The sequence below is a fragment of the Acomys minous genome (assembly GCF_964271855.1).
Source record: "Acomys minous genome assembly, chromosome: 16".
Lineage (NCBI taxonomy): Eukaryota > Metazoa > Chordata > Mammalia > Rodentia > Muridae > Acomys > Acomys minous.
The window spans coordinates 23548841-23572649 of NC_140498.1; the positions used below are offsets into that span (position 1 = coordinate 23548841).

Below are 23809 nucleotides of genomic sequence, written 5' to 3' on the forward strand. Positions count from 1 at the left end.
AGAGGTTAAGGAATTTGCAGAATTGACCTTCCAGGGTCATTAGGAATGAATACTCTGACTGTGCTGCCTCCGGAGGCCCAGCCTACAGCACCCTTGTAAAAGGTCATGGCACACTCTGAGAATTCCATGAGAAGGGCACACTGTAGTCATAGAAAGGATTGTTGTGGAGTTGGATCCCGCTCATCCACTGGCCCTTTCAGTTGACCAGGCCTTTGAGCATATCTCTACATCTCTCTGGCATTGATTCTGCCTTCGGAAAAATCCAGTGCACAATAATAGGTGGATTGTTCACCATTGGGGGAGATTGTGGTAATGCTCCTGAAATCAATGCACCGGGAATGTCAGCAACAAAACTGCACGTTCTTCTCTCCCCTAGAGCACGAGAACTTGAAATCCCGCCATAGAACCTTTATTTTTATTTCTACCATCTAAAGCCTCTTAGTTTAAAAATAAACTGCCCTTGTTTAATCTAACAGATTAAGATGGAGGTTCACATTCAAAATGATCAGAGGCTAAAGAGGAAATAGGGAAGGGGGAGGGGCAGAGTAGGGAACCAGAGTTTGAAGCAACCATGATCCTTTGAACCCAGACCGAAGCCCTAATCACATGAAGTAGAGGGACTATGGAGCCTCAGTGAGGATGCCATCATGTGGGAATTTGGGCTTTCTCAATAAATCTTAATATTTCAAGACAAAGTAACAAATGTCATCTCTTAGTTTCTGGGCTGCTTTATTCCTCACTTAAGCACCCCTCCCCCCCACCCCCCACCCCCCACCCCCCAAAAGCTCTATTACCAGTTAGGCCGGGTTATCCCAGGAGCAGGTAAGCTGATGTTTGGGTAACCAGTTCACTTCATCCGCCATCTGGGGTTTTCTTTCTAGCATGAGGGAATTCAGGGAAGATATGGACAGGCTTCTGTCATGGGCTGAAGTCCCCTTCCTGGAGACCAGTGACAAAACAGAGCTGATGAGAAGGCATACTTCCAGAAGACATTTCAGACACACCTGAACCACCTTTCCTCTTTTCCTGGGCCTGGGCGAGTCAATGGATACAGAACAGCAGCTTCCTATGCTCTGTCCAATCACAGCCTCTACCCATAGAGGTCAGCTCCCAGGGCCATGGGAGACACTGTCTCTGGACCACCTAGGAATAGCTCTCTCCTCCCTCACTTCCTCACCCAGATACCTCCATCTGACTGTCTGATAAGATATTGAGATGAGCACATGGGAGTCACTGCCTGGCCTGGGAACTAACACACCGGAGGGATGCAGTGTTAGGTTCTAGTGCTGAGGATAATGGAAGATCAAGGACCAAGCCAGAGAATGTTGGAGCCCAGTGCAGAAGTTCCCAAGGGCTTCAGGATTTGCATTGTCGTGCTAGGTGAAGGAGAGAGTAAAACACTACTGGAGTTCAAAGGAGCATTAGGATGCTTGGCACAGTGGCACATGCCTGTAATCCCAGCAGAGGGTAGAGGATCTCTGTGAGTTGGAGGCCAGCCTGGTCTACAAAGCAAGGACAGCCAAGGTTACACAGGAAATAGGTTAGAGAGCTGTCCTTCAGATTAGTTAAAACATGGAAAGTTGTTGACATTATTTGAAATATCTAAGACAGGAATTCCTAACCTTGGAATCTTTGGAATATTGCAAAAGATTTCTGTATTGTGGGACACTCTAGTTCCTTCTGATATGTTAACATTGCAACTCTCTCCTTAGGATAAAGCCTTGGTTCTTATTCTGACTCTGCTTGACCAGTTCACATAGAGGCAGTGGCAACCTCTACTCCACATTACTCAACACTCCCCCATGAATGTATATTTGAGCTTTCTGCAAGCCTAACCCTGGAGCTGAGTAGAGTGCCTGTGTGGGCTTGTTGCCTGACATTTCCACTCCAGGTCTAGTCCTTGGTAACTTCTAAAAAAGACTTACTGGCTTATGTGAGTTTCATTTGGTACTAAAGGATACTGAAGTAGACAAAAGTCCTAGATTAGGTAGCACAAGTCTTAAGTCATTGCTCTGTCTCTGTGACTACCACAGTGTGGCCCTGGGTGATGGCTAATACCTTGAGTCTACTTGTCTTTTCCCATTAAATACAAAGCTGGCACTACACCTCCTCCAAGGTTTCCTGTTGCTCTTAAATTCTTCAGACCTCTGTTAAGCCATAGAGATCCCGTTAATTTCAGGCTAGTCTGTCTTCAAGAAGCAAAATCAGAAGGAACCCTTTGTTTTCACAAGGGAGTCTCATTTATCTCACATGGATATGATGAAGTGAGAGATCCAAGAGTGACAGGAGAGATGGGTCTTTGACAGAATGACATGTGCAGTGCAGGGAACACTTGGGCCAAGCCCTCTGCCACATCTGACTATGTGTTAGGAAAGCCAGTTGTACGTGTTCCCTCCACACCTAGCAGAATCTCTAGACCCTGAACTGTACCTCCAGCCATACGAACCTCTGCCTCCCTCTAGACTGAGTCATGTCTGTTGTCTTGTAATAATGATATAGTTTTTATTTACTTCTGAGCATGACAATATCATTGACTTGTGACCTCTAGATGTTGGTCCAGCCCCAGTACCCTTTATGCTTACTGATATAGAACGTTGGGTGCTGCTCTGTTGCCCACATTCATGGGTCAGATCGCTGATGTCAGCACCATCTCCTTTCCTTTCACATTTCTTCTGCAGTTCTTCATGCTTTCATTCATCTGTCCATTTGGCTGAAATTGGTTGGCTCTGCTTTAACTCAAGCCTGAAGAAAAACTTATGAAATTTTACTATTTTTAGGGAATTCATCCACTCTTTATAAGTCCAGGGGAAAACTTCAAAATTCATTGCTATCCTGGCCTCTGATGGAAATTTTAATTAACATGAAGATGATAACAGTGATCACTAATATCTTGGTGTATTTTATTGATTATTAAGTAGTTTGTTAGAATGTTAGTACCTTTAATGTATGCCAGGCACTGCTCCAGCTATATTTTAAACAATTTTCCTCTCTATGTGGAATTACATTCTAGTGAGGTTAGCAACTTACACATGTGAATGAAAACCACTGGAAAATGGAAGAAGAGCTGCTGGCCTCAGAGCAGTCAGGGAAGGCCTTATGGACAATATTTGAACCAGGACCTCAATTAATTTAAGGGGCCAGCTACGCAGGGAGCAAAGAAGACCATCTGAGGCACAGGAAACAGTAGATACAAGGGCCTTAAGACTGGGCCCATTTGGGATGCTCCGAGGAACAGCAATACGATGAATATAACTGGGATAGAGATTCGGTCCTTCCTTCTAGTCCCTAAGAGAAAGGATTTGACTTAGTCAGAAACCTCTTTTATTTTTTATTCAACATGAGTCAGGCTATGACATTTTAGGAACAACCAGTCTCAGGCGGATGACTGTGAGGGAGAATTGAATCACCCCAAGGTTGAGGAAGAAAATTAACACTAATCACAGTTGACATTCTTTGCCACACCCCTATTAATTGTTCACTGGCTCCCACTACACACACATGTTGCCACCCTTGTCTTTACGCTTGGATAATCAGAGAGGAGAGTTTCAGGTGTTTGACAGCTTCATTTGTGTGGAAAGACAACTATGGTGGTATCCGGTTCCTTCTTTTCTCCTCCATGTTTTAATTGCTGTCTTGAGAGCAATAACTTCTGTACATGCCTTGCTGCCTTGACATGTAGCTACCCCGGTGCCTTGCCCTGGTGGCCTGGTAAAGAACAGTCTAGTGAGCCCAGAATAAGAGTAAGATGCTGAACCAGGCGTGGTAGCGCACGCCTTTAGTCCCAGCACTCGGGAGGCAGAGGCAGGTGGATTGCTGTGAGTTTAAGGTCAGCCTGGTCTACAAAATGAATCCAGGACAGCCAAGGCTACACAGGGAAATCCTATCTCGAAAAACCAAATAAATAAATAAATTCTAAAAGAGTCAGATGCTATGATCTTTATTTAAATGGAAATTCCCCCTCTCCACCTACCAGCCTAAGCAGTAGTGTCTGGTTTGGGAACTTCTGACTTGTACGTTCTTCCCGTCTTAGCGACAGAACTCAGAGCAACTATCGATGTACTGAGCTAGGAAGTTAAGAGAGGCAATCGTTTGCCACCAGTTAGAATGGCCAGATCAGCTGGGATGTTTGAGGTTTCAAGAACAGAAGGGTATATTCACTGATGCAGAAGGACGTATTTTGAATTCTTCCCATCTACGGTCTAAAGTTGATATTGCTAGAAACCTGGTCTTGTAATAAGCAGAGGAGCTAACTCAGTTGAACCATACATGGTAGGCCTGGACCTATGGGAAATAATTCTATGGGCTTCAGTCTACAAAGACCAAAGAACTCATAGGCCAAGTCATCAAAAAATGGGGAAATGAGATTATCCCGGCTGCAGAAATCTCTGTGTTGGAGCTGGAAAAAAATGGTTCAGAGGGTAACTGAGACTGAGATTGTAAACCTAAATTCAGTTCCCAGCATCCATATACAGTGTCTCACACCCAGGAGATCTGGTACCCTCTGAGGACACCTGTACTTAAATGTGCGCATGCCCATGCGCGCACGCACGCGCACACACACACACACACACACACACACACACACACAAATTTAAAAATCAAATAAATCCTTAAAAAATATAATCTCCACTTTTACAGAGTCATTTTTAAAAAGCAGAGTATGCCAAGGCCAAATCTCTATATTTTACTTAGAAAAGAAGTTACGTTTATGAAGCCCTCATGGCTCGCCTTGCACCTTGCCAGAAAAAGTAAATCTGTTCAGCCCTAACACCCATCTTCCTAGGCAGCATGTTTCTACTTTAAAAGAAAGGAAACTGAAATTAAAATTACAAACTGGTTTGCTCAAGGTCATTAAAGATGTAAGGCATCCAACTGGCACTTGAGCATAGGCCCTTCGGATGCTAAAACTGCCGCTGCATTAGGCCACAAGGGATACCTTTTAAAAACTGAAGTTCAGAAAGAAAGTATTGAGACATTCTGAAGCTGTTCTCTGCATGCCTGTTAAAATGTGCATTTTCTCAAGATATTCATGTGCTCTTTTTGTTCCACCACACCGAAATCGCTTTTTTTCATGTGTGTTTCTCTGACATGCTTTCGTTCTTATACTATGCCAATCAGGGCGACAGATACTTCTTTTTTAAGGCTTGCCCATTATAAGGCATTGTGTGATTAAAAGCTGCTTTCACTGATAAAACATTAACAAGAAGAAGGAGAAAAGAAAACGATTGGAGGGTTGTCCCAGCACCCTCTGCATGGAAAGAATAAGAGCCATTTCTGTCACAGGGGCTTCCTTTTACCTGAGCTTATAATTTCCTGGGGTCATCGTGGTTAAATGAGATTTTAATTCTGAATTACTATTGCTGGAAATGTTCCCATGGGCCAATTCATATCTCCCGAATAATAGGATTCAATCCAGACTTGAAGTGCTAGTGAAATGAAGGGTGCCCGCTGTGTCACCAGTGGGACTCCGCTGCAGGTGAGTGTATTTTTTCAGATGGAAAGTTGTCTAGAAAGGAGTCACTGCAGTGTGTACACCAGACACTCCTACAGGCAAAGAGGCAGCGGCTCCCTTCAGAAGAGTGTCCTCCAGCTAACTTGGTCTCACACACATTCTTAATATAGTAGATATATTTTATTCTTTCTCTCCTGAACATAACGTTAGAACTCATACTGGATGGAGGGCACAAGAACCTTTAAAAAATTTACTCTTCTCTCGTCTATCACTTCACAACCACAGTTTCCCCCTCTCTTCTCTCCTCCCATTCCCGGCCACCCCCGTCCTCCCATATCTTGTTGAATATTTATTAATTTAGAGGGTTTTACTAACCCAGCTAGCTCCCAAATAATTGAGGCGGAAACCTATTGATTTATTGTTAAAGCTTTAGCACAAGAACTGGGAAGGTACTACTTGAACTAATTTCCTAAGCTAGTCTGGCTCCCTCCCAGCTGCTCTCCCCAAGTGACTTACTTGCCAATATGGGCTGGAGATGCTCCATCAGGCCACAGACTTTCTCTCTTCTTCTTTTCCTTCCTCCTCCTCTCCCTTCTTCTTTCCTCCTCTCCTTGGCCTCCTTGTTCCTACCTGAGACCCCAAGCCCTGGAACGGAAGCTCCACCTACTTCTCTTCTGCCCAGTTACAGACTGTCCAGTGTTCTTTGTTAACCAATCAGAAATAAGTAGGGAGCAAAGTTAAACAATACCATTCAGTGCACATGATAATACATTTATCTGGACTGCAGCCAGATTTGGGGGCCCAGAATCTAGCATTAGTATACAGAGCACCAGACCAACCCCAACACAGACCTACTCCTTCCCTACTTCCCTTCAGAAAAGAGCAAGCTTCCCAGGGATATCAACTGGACATAGCATACCAAATTACAATAAAACTAAGGACAAACCCTCATATCAAAGCTGGGCGAGGCAACCCAGTTGAAGGAAAAGGGTCCCAGAAGCAAGCAAAAAGAGTTGGAGACAGCCCTCACTCCCACTGTTCAGAGTCCTACAAGAATACTAAGCTACACAACTGTAACATATTTGCAGAGGACTTCCGTCAGACCCATGGAGGCTCCCTGCTTGCCGCTTCAGTCTCTGTGAGCTCCTATGAACCCTACTTAGTTGATTCTGTGGGCCTTGTTCTTATAGTGTCCTCTGGCTCCTACTTTCCTTTCTCCCCCTCTTCTGCAGGATTCCCCAAGTTCTGCCTAATCTTTGGCTGACTCGCACATATTTGTTTCCTTCTTATCTCATCTGTATTTACCTTTTAAAGCAATATGTGATTGGGCACTACATGTCCTCTCACACGCCTTGCTGAGCTACAAGACCTAGGGAAGTAGCTTAGGGTTTGTTCTCGGTACGCTGGGAAAGTCGCACACATTTTTAAGCAGGGACTACGAGAGGTTTTATTTTGTCTCCTCACTGTATACATTTCATCTTTTGCTGCTATTTAAGCATGAGAAAGAAAGGCTGTTTTCTTGCTAAGTTGTCTGGCGTGCTTGTGATGTTCAGAATGTAGGGGAAGGAAGTCTTTTTTTTTCTTTTTTTCTTTTTTTTTCCTCTCCTTTATTAATTTATTCTTGTTACATCTCAATGGTTATCCCATCCCTTACTGTGTCTGACACAGAGCCATTAGTAAGACAAGAGTAAATCTCTTGTGACCTTTGTAAATGTGTTCAATACAAACTAAGGAGACGAGAGATGGCAGCCATTGCTGTAAACTCCTAACAAACTATGCCTAAGCTTACAGTGCATTAAGCAGTTGATGTCTTAGCACTAGTAGTAGGCACCTCTCCTGGGAAGGTTAAAATTACCCTGACTGTGCTTTAGTCATGATTCATGTGTGTCTGGCTGCTTTATGGTCTGCAGTGTTCAGAAAGAGGCTCTGACACTGTGCTTGAGAACTCCTGAGAGCTTTCCTCCTGAAGGAAAAGGAAGGGACGACAGGGCACAACAGTAATGACTAGCAGTCCTCCAAGGTCTAAGAAAGCCTATGCCCTTGGCAAGAATGGCATTGGTTGCATATATGTAGTAGGTGAAGGGATTATCTAACATGTACAAATCCTCTCTGAAAGCCTTAGTCCCAAGTTATACAGTTCTCTTTTTAGAAAATACATGTGGGGACCAGACTCCCTAGAATTTTGTTAGAATTCTACAGAGAAGCAGAACAGAATATAATAAAGTAGAATAGAATAGAATATGGATGATGATGATGATGATGATGATGACGATGATGATAGATTGATAGATGGATAGATGATAGATAGATAGATAGATACATAGATGCATAGATAGATAGATGATAGATAGATAAATGATAGGTAGATAGATAGATAGATAGATAGATAGATAGATAGATAGATGATAGATAGATAGTATCTGTGGACCCATGAATAAATTGAATAAATATATTTAATATATTTATTGAAAGGAACTGGCTTATGTGACTATGGGAGATGACTAGTCCCAGAATTTGCAGTTATCACTCTAGCATCTCAGAGGGGCAGTGATGCAACTTCAGGACAAATCCAAAATCATGAAACCCAGGAGAAGCCCATGTTTCAATGTAAATCTGTGCTACAGAAAGGGGCTGCCATTACATTCTTTCCAGGCCTACTCACACTATGAAGGACGATCACATTTGATCAGTCTACCAAATAACATGCTAATCTCATTGGAGGGAAAACCCTCAGACGTGGTTTTTGACAAACGTATGCACTTTAATGACAAATTAAAAAAAAAAATGTATCAAGTCTTTTCTTGGTATCCTGTTATCCTCTGAGTGCCACCAGGCCTCCCCATCCAGGTAACTTTTATCATAATGACTTTTTTGAACACCTTCCTTATGTCTGACTCAGAGTAATGTTTGGCCAAATGGCTGGGCATCTAACTGCATGTTCACTTAAGTTACTGTAACTCTGCAATGCCACATAGAAAATGGTTCTAAGTGGACTGTAGGTTTTAGCATGCAGTGCTGCCTGCCTGGCTGTCTTTCTTGCCCAGGGAATTATTTTGACTCTGGGTCCCTGAAACTTCTCAGACTTTTAATGGTTTCCATTTCCCATTTTGAGAGATATATTTTCCCACATGTGTAGGAAATATGTGGCTTAGCAATTGAAGGGGCTAAAGAGCAAATTAGATCCCATTAATTGGTTCTAGTCCCTTAATACTTGATCGCTAATTTCCAGGTGGAGTCACTAATGGGCTGTCTGGGCCAGGCAACAAAGCAGCCTTAATTTTGGTGACTCTTAAGATACCTCTTCTGCTCATCTCTGCTCCTGGGTTGCAGGCTTTTAAATAGCAGTTGGGTTGGAATCCCTCACTTTCTCCTGGGAATCATCAAAGACAAATTTTCTGGCACACTTCTTTGACTCATCCCTTTTCCTTTTCACCTTGGCTTTCTATCCCCTCAATAGTGGCCTTCCTTTCTTCTTCTTCTGCAAACCTCTTGGAGCAACCTGCATCAAGTACGTGCTAAACAGTGTGTGGCAGAGTATACACTGCTAAAGCATATCGGAGAAGGGAGTCAGAGGATAAAAGAGGAAGGACATAGATGAGGAGCTAGACCATGGCTGATTTAGCTTAGGGTTTAGCAGCAGCATTTGTAATGCTCCAGGTAGCCAGCTAAACAGATCATTTGCACAGATAGATACACAGTCCTCATGAAGAGGATTGTGATCACCACCTTATGGGTGGTAAAAGGGTCAAGAAAGCCCTACAGCTCTTAATTGTTGGGATCTGGACTCCAAAATGGATCACTGTGATTCTGAAACCTGCAGTCTGGCCCATCGTTCTTATGAGTTTGTTTATAAGAAGGAAGCAGAGAGAGCATTCCAAAACACATCTACTGTCCATACTTGTTTTGTTTTGGAGAGTGGCTTTTGAAGTGAAATCTGTAGCTCTGTGTGATCATGAACATTTCACTAGAATCTATTTATAATGTAAATCTGCCCTTTATAATTCCATGAAGTAACATGTTTATCAAGTATCTGGTGACATGAAGAACACAAACCAAAAGCCCACCAAGCACCTTCTCAAAGATGCCATGGATTGGTCCCTTTCTACCTCGGAGTTTATCACCTCCTATTTTTTTTGTTTGTTTGTTTTCCTTTATTAATTTATTCTTGTTACATCTCAATGGTTATCCCATCCCTTGTATCCTCCCATTCATCCCTCCCTCCTCTTTTCACCTCCTATTTTTTATCTTAGGGTAGAAATCTTATGATGGGAGTCACTTCCATACCACTCATTTTTTTTTCAATTGTTTTTTTCTAAAAGGAATTCTTTTAGTCTCTAGTCTGAATCACAGCCCCTGCCATATGCACCATACACAATGCTTATCCTTAATCCTCCTCTGCCTCATTTTATTTGTATTATATCATACATTTGTCTTCTGCTGCTGGTCACTAGAGGAAAATCAAAGTCGTATCATATGTTTGTCCACTGAGAAGACAGGACTGGATTTTGCAGGGGTTCGTTGATGCCCCGTGCAGCATCCAGTTGCCTTACCCTGTTAGAAGCTCCTGTGTGAGCTGTGTGAAGTACATGCAGGAGGGCAGGAGTAGTCATCACCATTGGACAACCATTTCTTTTCCTTAGTTTAACACTAAACATCAAATCATGGAAATTGGTAGTTCAACTGAAAGACTGAAAGTCCTTCTAATAACACCCTTTGGAAGACCAATTTGGACACTAACACTTGAAGGAGAGGCCAAGTTAATTGGTAGCCTGCTCTAGTTCAGGGAGTTCACATAGAAGCTTTCGTATGCCTGAACTCCTTCTTAGAAGCCTTCCTTGCAAATATAAAAAGGCACCGGGCCCTTTGAAGATAGAGCTGGAATCCCTATAAAAGACACTGTCATGTACAACTGACAACGTTTCCTAATGAAAACAGAGAAGACAGGAAAAGCAGGTCCCTTGGGGCTTATGCCCTGGGGAAAGAATCTATTTTGGAAGGGATTTTCACAGCATGCATTTCTAGCATCGCTAGTGCCAGCATCTTAATCGGGCTTTTACTGGTGGGAAGTATTCACCTAGCAGCAGGGATTGCCATGGTAAGGATTTAATCTGAACACTTGGCAGAGGCCTAATCATATTTCACTTATTTTCTTTTCTGTGTCTCTATAAGATAAATGAGTCTGCTCCTTTATCAACAATGACTCAACAACCAGAAGTTCCCATTTTTCACCCAAGACAGGGGCTGTAGCAACTTGCACTTTATTATCCATCTCTCATTTTCTTCCCTTCAAACAATCGATAAATTCTCCACCCAATGTCTCTTTAAAGGTTGCTTACAAGTTTCTGCTTCAGAACAATGTGCAGCCATTGGCTTTTAATGCCAGAGTCCTTTCTGCATCTGCTATACATTTGGAGTAATTTAAAGTTGCTTTTTCATGGACTTAATTTGCAAATCCTTATTGTCGCCCCCTAGACAGTAGGTGCTAGTTTCCAGCTACAGCTATGATTTGTGGTAGTTTACACAGCCAGCTTATTCTTATACATCCTTCCAGAATTTGACCCTTTTTAAGTGGAAAAGACTTCAATATTAATAACATACAAGTTCAGACTATGGTTTAGGAAGATGATTCAAGGGGGCTAGGTCTATCCAGATTGACATGAAGAGCTAGTCAAGACTTGAATAACTAGCCAAGACTAGTAGACAATGTGCTGAATTTTCCCCTATGATTCTATGAGGTCTATGTGCTTGCACTGCCTCACAAACATTTCTATTTTAAGTGATTTAAACTTACTTTTAGTTATTATGTACATATTTGTGTGTCTATGTGTGGGCTTAGACACTTAAGTGCTCTGCCTGTTGAAATGAGGGATGGCTGTTGGGTCTCCTGGAACTTGAGTTACAGACAGTTGGGAACTGCCTCCTGTGAGTGCAAGAGAGCTCTGAGTCAGTTCACCCCCCCCTCCCTCCCACATCCCTAACCCCACCCCTCACAAACAGTCTTGAAGAACAACCTTTTCTGGGCTTTTGGGGTTGTTTGTTATTCCCACTGTTATTTCAAGATAGAATCTTATGCTCTAGCCGGGCTACCAGTAGGTGCCTAAGTGGTCGTCCTTCTGCATTGCACGTGCTGAGATCGCCAGTCAGAGCCAACACTCCCAGCTTAAGAACAATCATTATTATGAATAAGGCTGCTATGAACATGGTTGAGCAAATTTTCTTGTTGTGTACTGGAGCATCTTCTGGATATATTCCTGAAATTTGTGGACAAATGGATTGAACTAGAAATGATCATAATGAGTGAGTTAACCCAGAAGCAGAAAGAGTTAAATGGTACATACTTACTTATATCTGCATACTAACCCAAGGGGCATGTCCCATGAAAATCTTCACTAACCAGGAAACTGGGACAAAGGGGAGAACGTCCTATTGGGGCTCTAGATGAGAGAAGCATGGGAGAATGGCAAAGTTGAAAGATCCAGAGGATCCTAGAAACCTACAAGAACATTATGATAGGAAGATTTGGGTCCAGGGGTCCCGCTCCAACTATGGCTCCAGCCAAGGACAATACAGGCCATAAACTTCAAACCCCTACCCAGATCTAGACAATGGACAGGACATTCTCCACAGTTGAGTGGAGAGTGGGGACTGACTTTCACACGTACTCTGGTGCCTCATATTTGACCATGTCCCCTGAATGGGGAGACCGGGTGGCACTCAGAGGAAGGATAGCAGCTACCAAGAGGAGACTTGATACTCTCTGAGAATACAGGGGGAGGAAGTCCCCCTCAGTCACAGTCATAGGGGATGGGAGTAAGGGGAAAATGGGAGGGAGGAAAGAATGGGAGGATACAAGGGAGGGGATAACCATTGAGATGTAATATGAATAAATTAATAAAATAAAATATTAAAAAAGAACAATCGTTATTGTACAGAAGTGTACGCAAGCCTCATGAGAGCTGCTTTCTCAATGGCCAATAAGTATAGCATGGGCTGGATATGTGGTATTGGAGCTTACTGACTTTTAAGGCCCACTTGTGTTCATTTGGGAGCTGGGAGCTGGCTCCTTGTGAGACTGGAGACTTTGCCTCTGCTGTAATAAGTGAAAATGTACTCCTGAGTCAGAGATGAGATGAGAGATGCTTGGGGTAAAATATTGTTCAACTGTTGGCCCTGCCTGTGACAAGCTGGTAGTCAAGAAAAAAAGAGAGAAAAAAAAAAGAATGAGGCCAGACATGTAGCGCCTTCTCTTAGTTGACAAAATTGCTCATAGTTCACCAACCGAATCAATCATAAGTGGGTGTGGAAAGATAAACCTTCATGGCCCCAGAGAAATAAGAATGACAGAGTATTTTAAATGGCAGTATTCTGTCTTCCTGTGCTTCTGAGTGACTGTTTTTGATAAACCCCATGGACATGTCACATGGGTGAGAAGTAAATCTTCACTGTTGGAGGCCACAGAGGTATTTGGTGTCTGTCTCCACAGTTGTAACCTGCCTTCCCTTGAATGACATGTATGGATTGTCTGACATAATCCTCAATTTGGAAATAGTATTTACCTTGATAATCTAGGTGTTGCTAAGGTTTGAGTTAATGTTCTAGCTAACAGTGTCTGGTTCCAGAGCTTATATTCATGGTCAGTATACCAAAACACTTGATGTGTGTAAGCGTGTCCTGCTACAGTTTCTACGGAAAGGAAAGGACAAGCAGTTTCTAAAGGACTGTGGGGATCAAGAAGCACCTTCTCAAAGAAATAGATAGAAATGTGTGCTTTGCTTTCATCAAAGCCCATAAGGACGAGTAGATCTTGGGCAATTTGTCAGTAAGAAGACCTAGACACACATGTTTCATGTGTGCTTTGGTAGACAGTCACCCTCCTTGACTTAGTCACTTCTAGACCAGTAGAGAGCAAAGTCTGCCTATGCCAACAATTCTGCCGGTATCTAGAAAACCTGGGTGCTTCAGATACAGTCAGATTTGCTTTCTAAATCACTTTAAGCAGCCTTATAGGTGAGTAGTCACAGTCCTGATCCATCGCTGTGTCAAAGCAATCTGGCAGAAGGTAGTAAGTGTAGAAAGTAGGAAGTACATAATCCGCCTGAGTGACCAAAGAACGAACGGACTTCACAAGGATCCAGCAGAGGACTGAGACCCAGTGGGTCATGTTGGCCCTCTCCTTTGCTGCCATGTTCATCACCGGCACTGATGACATTCAAGCTTCTACTCCCCAGGAAGGGTCAGTAGCTGCCTGTGAACCTCCCCATCAGCCGGCCTTGATCCCCAAATGTATCCTATGTGAAAGCTCCATCTTGGGTCCTCTGATAAATTCTTCCTGGATCTTAGTCTGTGATGGCAACAGAAAACTGCTGGCCTATTCCTTTAATAGTCTCACACAAAAAGCATGCAATCCCAGACATTTGTCACCAACCTCCTCTTGAACTTGCCATCTCCCTTGCCCAGTGCGTATCTCTAAACTGATATGTTGAAGTGATTTGGGGGGTTTCCCAGGCACAGAATGCTCAGCCCTGAGCCAGCTTCTTAATGAGCATTATCTCTAGCCTGTCACTCTTTTGAGAAGGACCTTGTTAAGGCTATATTTGCATACTATAAAATTCTCCTACATTGAGTGTACAATTCAATGATTTTTCAGTAAATTTTCCATTTTGCAGCTATCTCCACAATCCAATTTTATTGCATTTCTATCACCTCAATATAATCCCTTGAACCTCTCTGCAGTCAGTTCCCATTTTCACTCAAAGCCTTGGGCAACCACTAATCTACTCTGAGTCTCTCTAGATTGGCTTCTCAGGACATTACATATAAATGGGATCATGCAGCACGTGGACTTTTATGTCTGTCTTCTTTAACTTGGTATAATGTTATTCGTATTTTGGAATATATCCGTATTTCATTTTCCTTATTGCTACCTAGCAGCATTCCTTTGCAGGGATGGAGAATATCGTCAGTTGGTGGACTTTTGGTGGTTTGCACTTGTTCCTCTCTGAATGGTGCTACAGTGAGCATGTGTGCATTATTGTATGGATGTGGGTTAGAACTATCTTAGCAGGCACTTCATGCTGCGATTCCTGGGCCATAGTATAACTACATGAACAAATCAGTCTTTTTCAAAGTGCCTGTACCATTTTCCACTCTCCCTGGTACCACGATAGAGATCCTGCCTCTCCACCTCCTTGCCATGACACATGCCTCTCATGTGGTGTTTTTAAGATTTGGAGTTTCTGGAAGGGATGATCTCATCTGTATCTTTCTGTGCCAGTTCACCTGGCAGCTGGCATACAGCTGGAGCTTAACAGGGCACTGTAAGGTGTGATGGTGAGTTTTGTTTGTTCACTTGTGAAATGAAGATAAAAGTACATTCCCTCTCCCAAAATGATAATAAGGAATAATAAATATGGTATAGGTAATGCACTTTACATAATGCTTGGGGAAAGGGTAGCTTTTATTTTCAGTGTTTCAATATTCACATTAGCTGGGTATGGTGACACATGCCTGTAACCCCAGCACTTGTGAAGGCAGAGGCAAGCAGATCTCTGTGAGTTTGAGGCCACCCTGACCAACAAAGCAAGCCCAGGACAGCCAAAGCTACACAGACAGCTAAACCTGTCTCAGAAACAAAACAAAACAGAACAGAACAAAAGACTAATATTCACATTAATAAGCACTTCCTGTACAGCACGTGTCTCTTGCTTTTCTTAAAGTTACATATGTGGAGATATATGAATGACATACTAGACTCCATTAGAAGAAGAAATAATATACAAATGTTTTATCTCAAGGTATCTGAAGTCTAATGAGGGAGAATGTAGATCCACGTGGCTGGCTGTGTAATGAGATAGGAGAAGACCAAGACTTACAAGGAGATAAGACAGAGGACAAAGATCCCTGAGACAAGAGACATGGCTCAGTGACTCTGAGCTCTGAGAGGGATGAGCATCCCTAGCTTTGGGACAGCAGCTGCAGAGAAGACAGTCACAGCAAACCAAAGGATGGAAGAAAGGTGCACAGAGGTGGGGAGGTTTTTATTAGCCAAGGGGGGGATATCTGTAAGCACTCGAAAAAGGAAAAGATGGAGAGGCTGGAGAGAGGCAAGAATGTGGAGGCTAGCTGGTACAGGCTGGGAGTGAGGGTGGGGAGCTAAGAGGAGCAAAGAGAGGGGAAACTGGGGTCTGGATGTATTACATGAGAGAAGAATTTAAAGAAGAAGAAGAAGAGTTGCATGTACAGTTCAGAAATTCCAATTTTACCTCTTCTGGAACTGTTTTATTGTTGTAAAATCCGAAAGAAAAAATCAGAGACGGTTCAATTCACTGATGTTAAAAGCAACTATCTATTGGGAAAAACACAGCCTGGAAAATTCTAACACCGTAAGACATGGGCCCAAGGATCATCACAGAGAGAAGGCAGAAACATGGCAGGGGTCAGAGGTTGGCAGAGCTAGGGTGAAACAGTCTGTTTTGGATACAATAGGACTCTTGAACTCAGAGCTGCTATGATGCTCATAAAAGATCTACAGGAGATCAAGGCAGCTAGCATGGATGGGGAGGATCACAGGAGCACCCATCCCTTAGCAGAGGAGGTCTTGCAACTGACAGGAACCAGGCTAGGTAGGAAGAGTCTGTTTGCCTTAAGGCTGGTTAGATTTTGGTGTTATGTGTGTTTTGTTGTTGTTTTGTTTTTTATTGCTTAAACTCATCATTACTCTATTACTGCATACTGGGCCTGTCCATCCTGGTTGAGGAAGCATGTTCTAACAATTTGGAAGCTGGTGTAGGAATTAGACCAATTTTGAAAACTGCTCCCCACCATGAACCCAAAACACACACACACACACACACACACACACACACACACACACACACACACACACTTCCAAAAGTAATTAATACAAGATCCTCATCTCGAATATTTTTCTTTTAAGGATGTATGAAAGTGATAACATTGTATAGAAATCATACTTCATGTAGGTTCATATTTGTCTGAGCTACTGAAGGTTGTTGGGGTGGAGCAGCGAATGACAGATCTGTCAGCCATGTGATTACAAGGGTCAACAGGTGCTGAGCTGTGGTGCTCAGTAGATTACATAAAACAAATACATTTTCTACCAGTGATAATTTCAACTTAGGATCTGGTTCATGAAAAAAATAACATCACTGTCAAGTTATAAGATGTTGTTATTTCAACTGAATAAGTTATTTCACTACAAAGCATTTGTTGAACTGGCTCTATTATATCCCAGGCAAGATTTTAGAAACTTGAGTGTCTAGCGGTGAAGAAAACTGCCCAAAGCCTTACACCGCATCGAGCCTACATTTGCATGCAGTGTTCATATTACCTAATATCATTTCCTGCTTGGTTCAAATCTAATTCATGCCTACCATTAAAACTGCTTCAGGAAGTGAGTGCCGTGTGAGTGCTCACTAAAAAAAGACTTGGCATCACTTCAAGACTCAAATGTGCTGACAAAATTAAAACCTGTCTGATGCTGAGACAGCAGAGAGATCACAGGACCAAGAAGTACACTTCCTTAAAACCACATCATGCCACTCCACAGCTCCTAGACTTCGAGGCCAGAATCCAGTTCCACTTTGATTGAGATTTTCCAGATGTGTTCGTGTCTGGCCAAGCACCAGACCCTGCCCCATATTGGTTTCAACTGAGACAATTGGGGTCATACTCATGTATATGGTCCCTTGACCTTGAGTGTTCTCTGCCACTCTTGAATAAGAGATTTGCTACGGTGAAACCAGCTCTTTGGCTAGCCCACTACTTACTTTAAAGAAATTAAAATTTTGCCATCTGAACAGGAGAAAAACAGCAGGTCTTTTGAAATATATGTCACATATATTTAATAGTAAATATCTCTTTTACATCTTACTAGGAGGAAAGTTAAGTTTTAGGTCTGATCTAAAACTACTATCTTAGTCCTACTTTCAACTGCTTATTGTATTTAAAGATGGGACCTCTTCAGATGATGCTGGTGTCAAGATATTTTGATAAATCGTTGACAACATCTATGAAGAAGATGCTCTAAAAGTATGATTTTAGTTTACTACTGTACTGTGCTTTTGCAAGCAGAAACCAACAGTACAGTCAATTACTTAATCAATTTATATCACCAAGTATTTTTAAACAGACAAAGGGAGTAGGATGGAGACTAGAAAACTAGAGCACATGGTACATACACATATGAGGAACCTCTAAGAAGTAATAGGGAGTTGGCAAGGGTGTAGCACATTTGCAGCCATGCGAAGTTGTGGAGATTAAAAACTAAACTACTACTCTAAAGGAGTTAGCTAGTGGTTGGGATAGATTCATCCTTCTTGGGCTTTGCTCATTTCTGTACCTTGCTCTTCTTGATTTCTTCTTTTCCGCTTTATTGCACCTTCTCTCAACTACTGGTGAGACACATACATATCCTCCAGCCTAGTTCCTCTCTAACAGGGTTGGAATGGCTCATCTGGGACCATATTGGCAAAGCTGTGTCTATAAATGCCAGAAATAAGAGTATTAGCGATGTAGAGCATTAGGTAGCGCTGTGGCTCTCTAAGACCTCTTCTCATCCATAGGCTGAAGTGTACATATAAAAAGGGGCGGGGGAACGTACCCATTGCCAGTTCTGTCACTCAGTTCCATTGCAGTAACACCAGTACTGAATGTATCGAGACACAGGTGTGAGGGCTATGCCTGCGATACAAAGTTATCGTGGGAGTCTGAAATCTCATATCTTAATGAAATACGTGGTGGGAATATGTGATGACCCTAAGCAAGGGGGCTATGGTCAGTAACTGTGTGTGGGGCTCACTCAGGATTGACAGGAACTCTCAGAGATTTCCGTTTACAAATGTCACTGGAAATACAGAGAATGACAAAAGCAAAGCATGTACATAGTTTACAGATCTGTGAAAAAACAAAAGAGGATGTTTAAAATGTCACGAAAGAAATTGCAAATACAGGAGACACTGAAGTTGACCATCATGAATAGACGGCCTGACAACACACACCGCAGTTCCCAGGGAGAGAAAGGCTGAGGTGGCAGGCAGGCAGACAGAGACAGGAACAGAGACAGTGTTTTTGTCTTACAGTTCTGCTGGCCTGGAACTCAGTATATAGCTGAAGATGACCTTGAGCTCCTTCTCCCTCCACTTGCGCTCAGTCTTCTGAATACCAACGAATAAAGAAGAAAAGTTCAAATCCTGTTTTGTTTCTCTGTAAAGTGTAACTTAAGTAAATAAGGAATGAGATGAAAGTTTTCTCAACAGAACAGTCTAGCTAACAAATTAAAAAGCTTTCATGGGACCAGCCTGTTGTCTGTTTGGGACTTCTAGTGAAATTTTGGCTCCTTTTAACAGAGGCCAGCAATAGCTAATAACATCATAGCAAGGATAGTACGTGCCTCTTGGTAGAAATATGCCCTACAGGGCAAACAGATAAACCCACACATCCCAAAGATATTTATAACCTGTTCTCAGAACTCGTGAAGATGCTAGAGTTCTTGGCTAAGGGGAGTTAAGGTTACAGATAGAATGTATGAGCAGGTTATAGTAGGAGGGAAAGGTTATCCTGAATTAGCTACATTAGTTACTTGTCTTCTTGTTGTGATTAAAGAACCTCGCAAGAACAGCTCAAAGAAGAGCTTTTGGTTTTTCATCTCATAGTTGAAAGAGACAGTCCATCATAGTGGGGAAGTCAAAACAGCAGCAGGTTGATGCAGTTTTGTAACATTGTATCTGTAGTCACAAAGCTTAGAGGAGTGAATTCTGGTACTCAGCCTGCCTTCTTTCTCTCTTGTTCAGTCCAAGGCATTAACCCTTGGAATATGCCACTCACAGTTAAGGTGAGTCTTCCCACCTCAGTTACCTAATCTAGATACTCTCCACACAGATGTGCCAGGAGGCTAACATAATGTAGTCAATACCTCAGGAGTATCTCAAGAGGCTTATCACTTAGATGATTCTAGATCTTGTCCATTTGACAATATTATCATTAGCCTACTGATGTCACAAGCCTAATGAAATCACAGAACATCGGCTGATTGTCAGAGTAGTGGTTATTAAACTGGCCATTACTAACTTTGAGGGTGGAAACAGGTCAAAGCCCAGGGCTGTGTGAAGCCTATAGAAGCTAAGCAAAGAAAAAGATGCTCATTCAATCTTCTCAAAGGAACCAGACCTTCCAGCACCTGGAATTTAGTCTCATGAACACTTAGGCATAATTCCAACATTAAGTTCTATCAGATACAAAAGTTTTTGCTGTTTAATATTAATGAGTTTATGTCTTGTGGTTTATAAAAACAATAGAAAATGAACACACCACATTTTCTAGGATATACTCTTGATACAATCTTTCTAGAAAACTCAGAGACTGGTCAAGTCTTTTGATATAATTGACATTATAGAGAAAAGACAGCAGTCGGAGGAACATGCATAATATGATAAGCACAGAAAGAGAAGGAACATTGTACAAATGTATAAATTAAATAAAGTGAAATACATTTACATATGCATACACAAACACACACACAGAGAGAGAGAGAGAGAGAGAGAGAGAGAGAGAGAGATTGAGGAAGAGGGACGGAGGGAGAGGGGGAGAAGGGGGGGGAGAGATGGAGAGAGAGGGAAGAGGAGAATATGAGAAAGAATGGATACTAAATATTTTTGTGTGGGGAAATACAGGTAAGGGATTTGTCTGGAAACTTTAGAAATCCTATTATTTTGTCTATCAACCAATAACAGTAGAAAATGTCATTCAAATAAGCAAATTATTAGAAAGAAAAATAGATCATCACTAAGTATGGACACTGACAGATATAACACAAGAATGGTTGTTAGGGTTTGTTATTTTATATTTGATATTAAGGAATAATTGTCAGGAGGGATTACAATCATATGTATGATATTCAGATTACTTTTGGGCAAGGGGAAGGGGAGGCCATAGGTGGGCATCGTCAGCAGCAGTAAAGACAAACTGATACTTGTTGAAGACGGGTGGTAAGCACATAGGTGCTGCCGAAAGGTTTCTACCTTTGAATATATTTTAGCACTAACACAGGAAATGCTATTTAAAGTTCTAGTCACTGATTAGACTTCTCAAATGTTTGAGAAGCCAAATAAATCGTGTGCCATAATCAATTTGACCGTAAGCTGTCGGTGTGAAATTTGTGCAAGGAATTTTGGAAATAGGATCCTTCAGTTCCACTTAGCAAATCATCCTTTTGCCCCTCCTGCCTCCTTTGCCTGTGCAGCCTAGGGAGGTGGGGCCTCTTCTTCCTGTACAAGCCAGTGGCTCAGGGGCATTCTCAGAATAGAATTGGCTTGGAATAAGTGAGAAAAAAAAAAAGAATAATATGCATAATTGTATTGAACAATGCCTTCTGGTATTTTATGTTCCTTTGGATTCCCCTCATCTCACTCCTACAAATATTTTTTTTTTAAAGAAAGGAAGGAGAAGGCAATAACTGTTTCAATTTTTGACAGCCTGGGGTATTTTGAAATGTTAGCTCATCACACTCTCCCTGTTGTGTCTGTGTGTCTATTTCAGGATGGAATGGGGAACTTAAGGATCACAGAAAAAGGTCTGAAGCTAGAAGGAGACTCAGAATTCTTACAACCTCTCTACGCCAAAGAAATCCAGTCCCGACCAGTAAGTTTCTGATAAGAAAAAGAAAACAGCTGATACTCTGAAATCTAAATCTGGGGCAATCTACTGCGCTAGCCACTGAGACGGCAGAGACTGGGATGGTGGGGAAATTGGGATTTAAACTTGAAAACTTAGATAACACTCATAGCTGTGGTGCTGTTAACAAGTAAGAGAACATCACCATGATAGTAGCCACTATTAACCAGCCTCCAGACAGAGCTATGAACCCAGAGACAATGAATGTAGGACAACCCTGGTACCAAACTTGTAAAGGGCAATATTACTACTATTTTTCATTGTCAGCCATTTCAAAGTCGTTGGTGAAAACAGAACTAATGAATCAGAACTTTGGTTTTTGTGTGCAATATATTTGTTGTACGTCATGCTATGTAAAATCAGTTCATTATCAGCAACTGTAACTTAAAATTTTATTTCATGACTGAATGGTATGTCCTGTTGAGGCACAGGCTGGCTCTGCATAGATAATTGGTGTCTAATTTAATTCACAGGTTGATCATTGTGATAGGAATTATTACCACTCCATTTTACCGAGTAGTAAATTAAGACATAGATAAATAAAATGTCCAGAATTTTTTTTAAAGAGAGAGAGAGCAAAGATATCAATCTTGGACATCTAATTCTAAAGCCTTTTTGTTAAATCATCTTTTGCATAAGGTTTTTCCTTCTTGTGGTAAAAATATCCACTTCCTATATGACATGCCTTAATTAGTCAGGATTATCAAACTTGCTGGTTAGTGACATTTCTTGTTGTTGGTTGGTTGGACTGCAGTCTGAATGTAAGCTGTCCCTCCCAGGCTCATGTGGCACCTGGTCAGTGTCTAGCTGCCAGTGCTTTCTTGATAAGTTGTTCAATAGTTAGGAAGTGAAGGTTTAGCAGAAAAAGTGTGTCCCCAGAGAAGGGCCTTCGGATGTATAAGTCCAGCTCTGCTTCCTGTCACTCTGTGTGTCATGATCCTTAGACATGTAAGCAAGCCGCCTCCCACTTATGGCCCACAGCTTCCAGCTGCCATACCTGGCACACACAATGGTCGACTATACTGTGAAACTGTGAGCAGAAATAAATATTCTCCTCCCCACCCTCATGTCACTTTTTTCAGATACTAGTCCCAACAGTGAGGAAGCTGATACCCGCCGCTTTGTTACATAGCTCCTTACGTATTTATTTTGTGAAGAATTAGAGCCCGCTGGTTGGAAATGCTTACTAAGGGCTTCACTTTGCATAGGATTAATCAGTGTCCACATGAAACCCAAGATGAACTAGAAAGTTCCTCAAACCATCATTTACATAATATGCTCCAGTTAACACAATTAACGAAACCCAGCCACTTGGCTGTATGAGTGCCATTTGAGGTGGGGATTGTTTTAGACTGGACGGAAGTCCAGATGCTAAGTCCTTATGCTTCAGAAATGCTCTCCGTTCCTATCACATCTGGGGTACAGTTCTAAGGTGAGGCCTGTCAAATTCCTTTCTAATTTATTTTTAGAAAATTTGTGTGTGTGTATGCGTGTATGTGTGTGCATTGCACACATGCATGTGCCACATACAAAAGAACATCTGAAAACTATACCACAATAAAAATGAGGACCATGCCTGTCACCCCAAGAGCCTCTCTGTCCCTGTTCAATGTCTCTGTCCCACCAAAATCACTCTGCTCTCCCCTACCTCCAAGCAACCATTGAGCTTTTTCCTTTACTCTGTCATTATTTTTCATCTCTCTGAACTTCATAGACCTGGAGTCATAAATGATATTCATTCAGAAAAAAAAGCTGCATAAAATGCCTTTATCATTTTCCGGATCTTTTTCCCTTAAAACCATCTATTTACTATATAACTTGAGAAAGTTTTGCCTTTTACCTGCAATTAGGCTGTCTTGGTTTGCTAGAGATACCCGACTATGGTTCAAGGGCATTGACATTTCTCTTTTAGAGAACATCAGAAGACAGAGAGGGAAGTGGGAAGTGTTTGCTGTGGGGTAGATTTACATCTCTTTTAAATGTCACAAGGAAAAACTAGTGTGTTGACAGAAAACAATAAAGGAAAGATTATCAGACCTGTGAGGCTAGTATGCAGACCCTCCTCTGCACATCTGGACAAGCATCGGAACAAACTCCAGCTCTGCTGTCAAGGATGGTGGAAAGGATGATGGCTGGATATCACTAAACCCCAGCCCGAAGTGGTACCTCATGTTCCATCTATACTACTCAGCCGTGTTCCATCATGCTCCCTAGAATCCCTGCCATACCATCCCACAATGCACCACCACTGCTGTGTTTCATGGGCATCTTCTGCTCCTCCCTAGCATAAGACACGCATGCCCAATTGAATGAGACTGAGAGCCACTCTACGTGGGGTGGAGTAATGAAAAGATGACTGTCTTCAGTTTGGTGTTCTGTTTCACTGATCTGAGAACTGAGATAAGTTAAACCATCCACACAACGTTCAATACCATATCTGATTTCATTAGTGAAGGTTGAAGTCCTGGTACAAATCACTATGAATTGATGGATGTGGTGGCAATTGTTTAGGATGATTAACTTCACAGCTGTGGATGATATTAGTGAACACCAGTTCCACCAGCCTGAGTTACCAAGACGTATGTAAGCTGAGCATTCCAAGCCCTGAGAGTTGAATTCTATTAGTCACCTCACTCAAGGATTAGAGCAGTAATACCTGGAAGAGGA

The 23809-nt window shown here is 42.1% G+C and overlaps 1 protein-coding gene and 1 long non-coding RNA gene across 4 annotated transcripts in view; one reads left to right on the forward strand and one right to left on the reverse strand.

Annotated features, from left to right (window-relative positions):
• The window catches only part of LOC311585807, a 948711-nt gene that overhangs the window by 803217 nt on the left and 121685 nt on the right, over positions 1–23809 (reverse strand). The gene's annotated exons all lie outside the window — the stretch shown is intronic.
• The window catches only part of SGCD (sarcoglycan delta), a 916564-nt gene that overhangs the window by 678655 nt on the left and 214100 nt on the right, over positions 1–23809 (forward strand). For all 3 annotated transcript variants that reach the window (XM_084761368.1, XM_084761369.1, XM_084761367.1), the window contains one exon: positions 21008–21109. In XM_084761368.1, coding sequence (XP_084617494.1) covers positions 21008–21109 — 102 coding nt within the window. The remainder of the gene's footprint in view (positions 1–21007; positions 21110–23809) is intronic.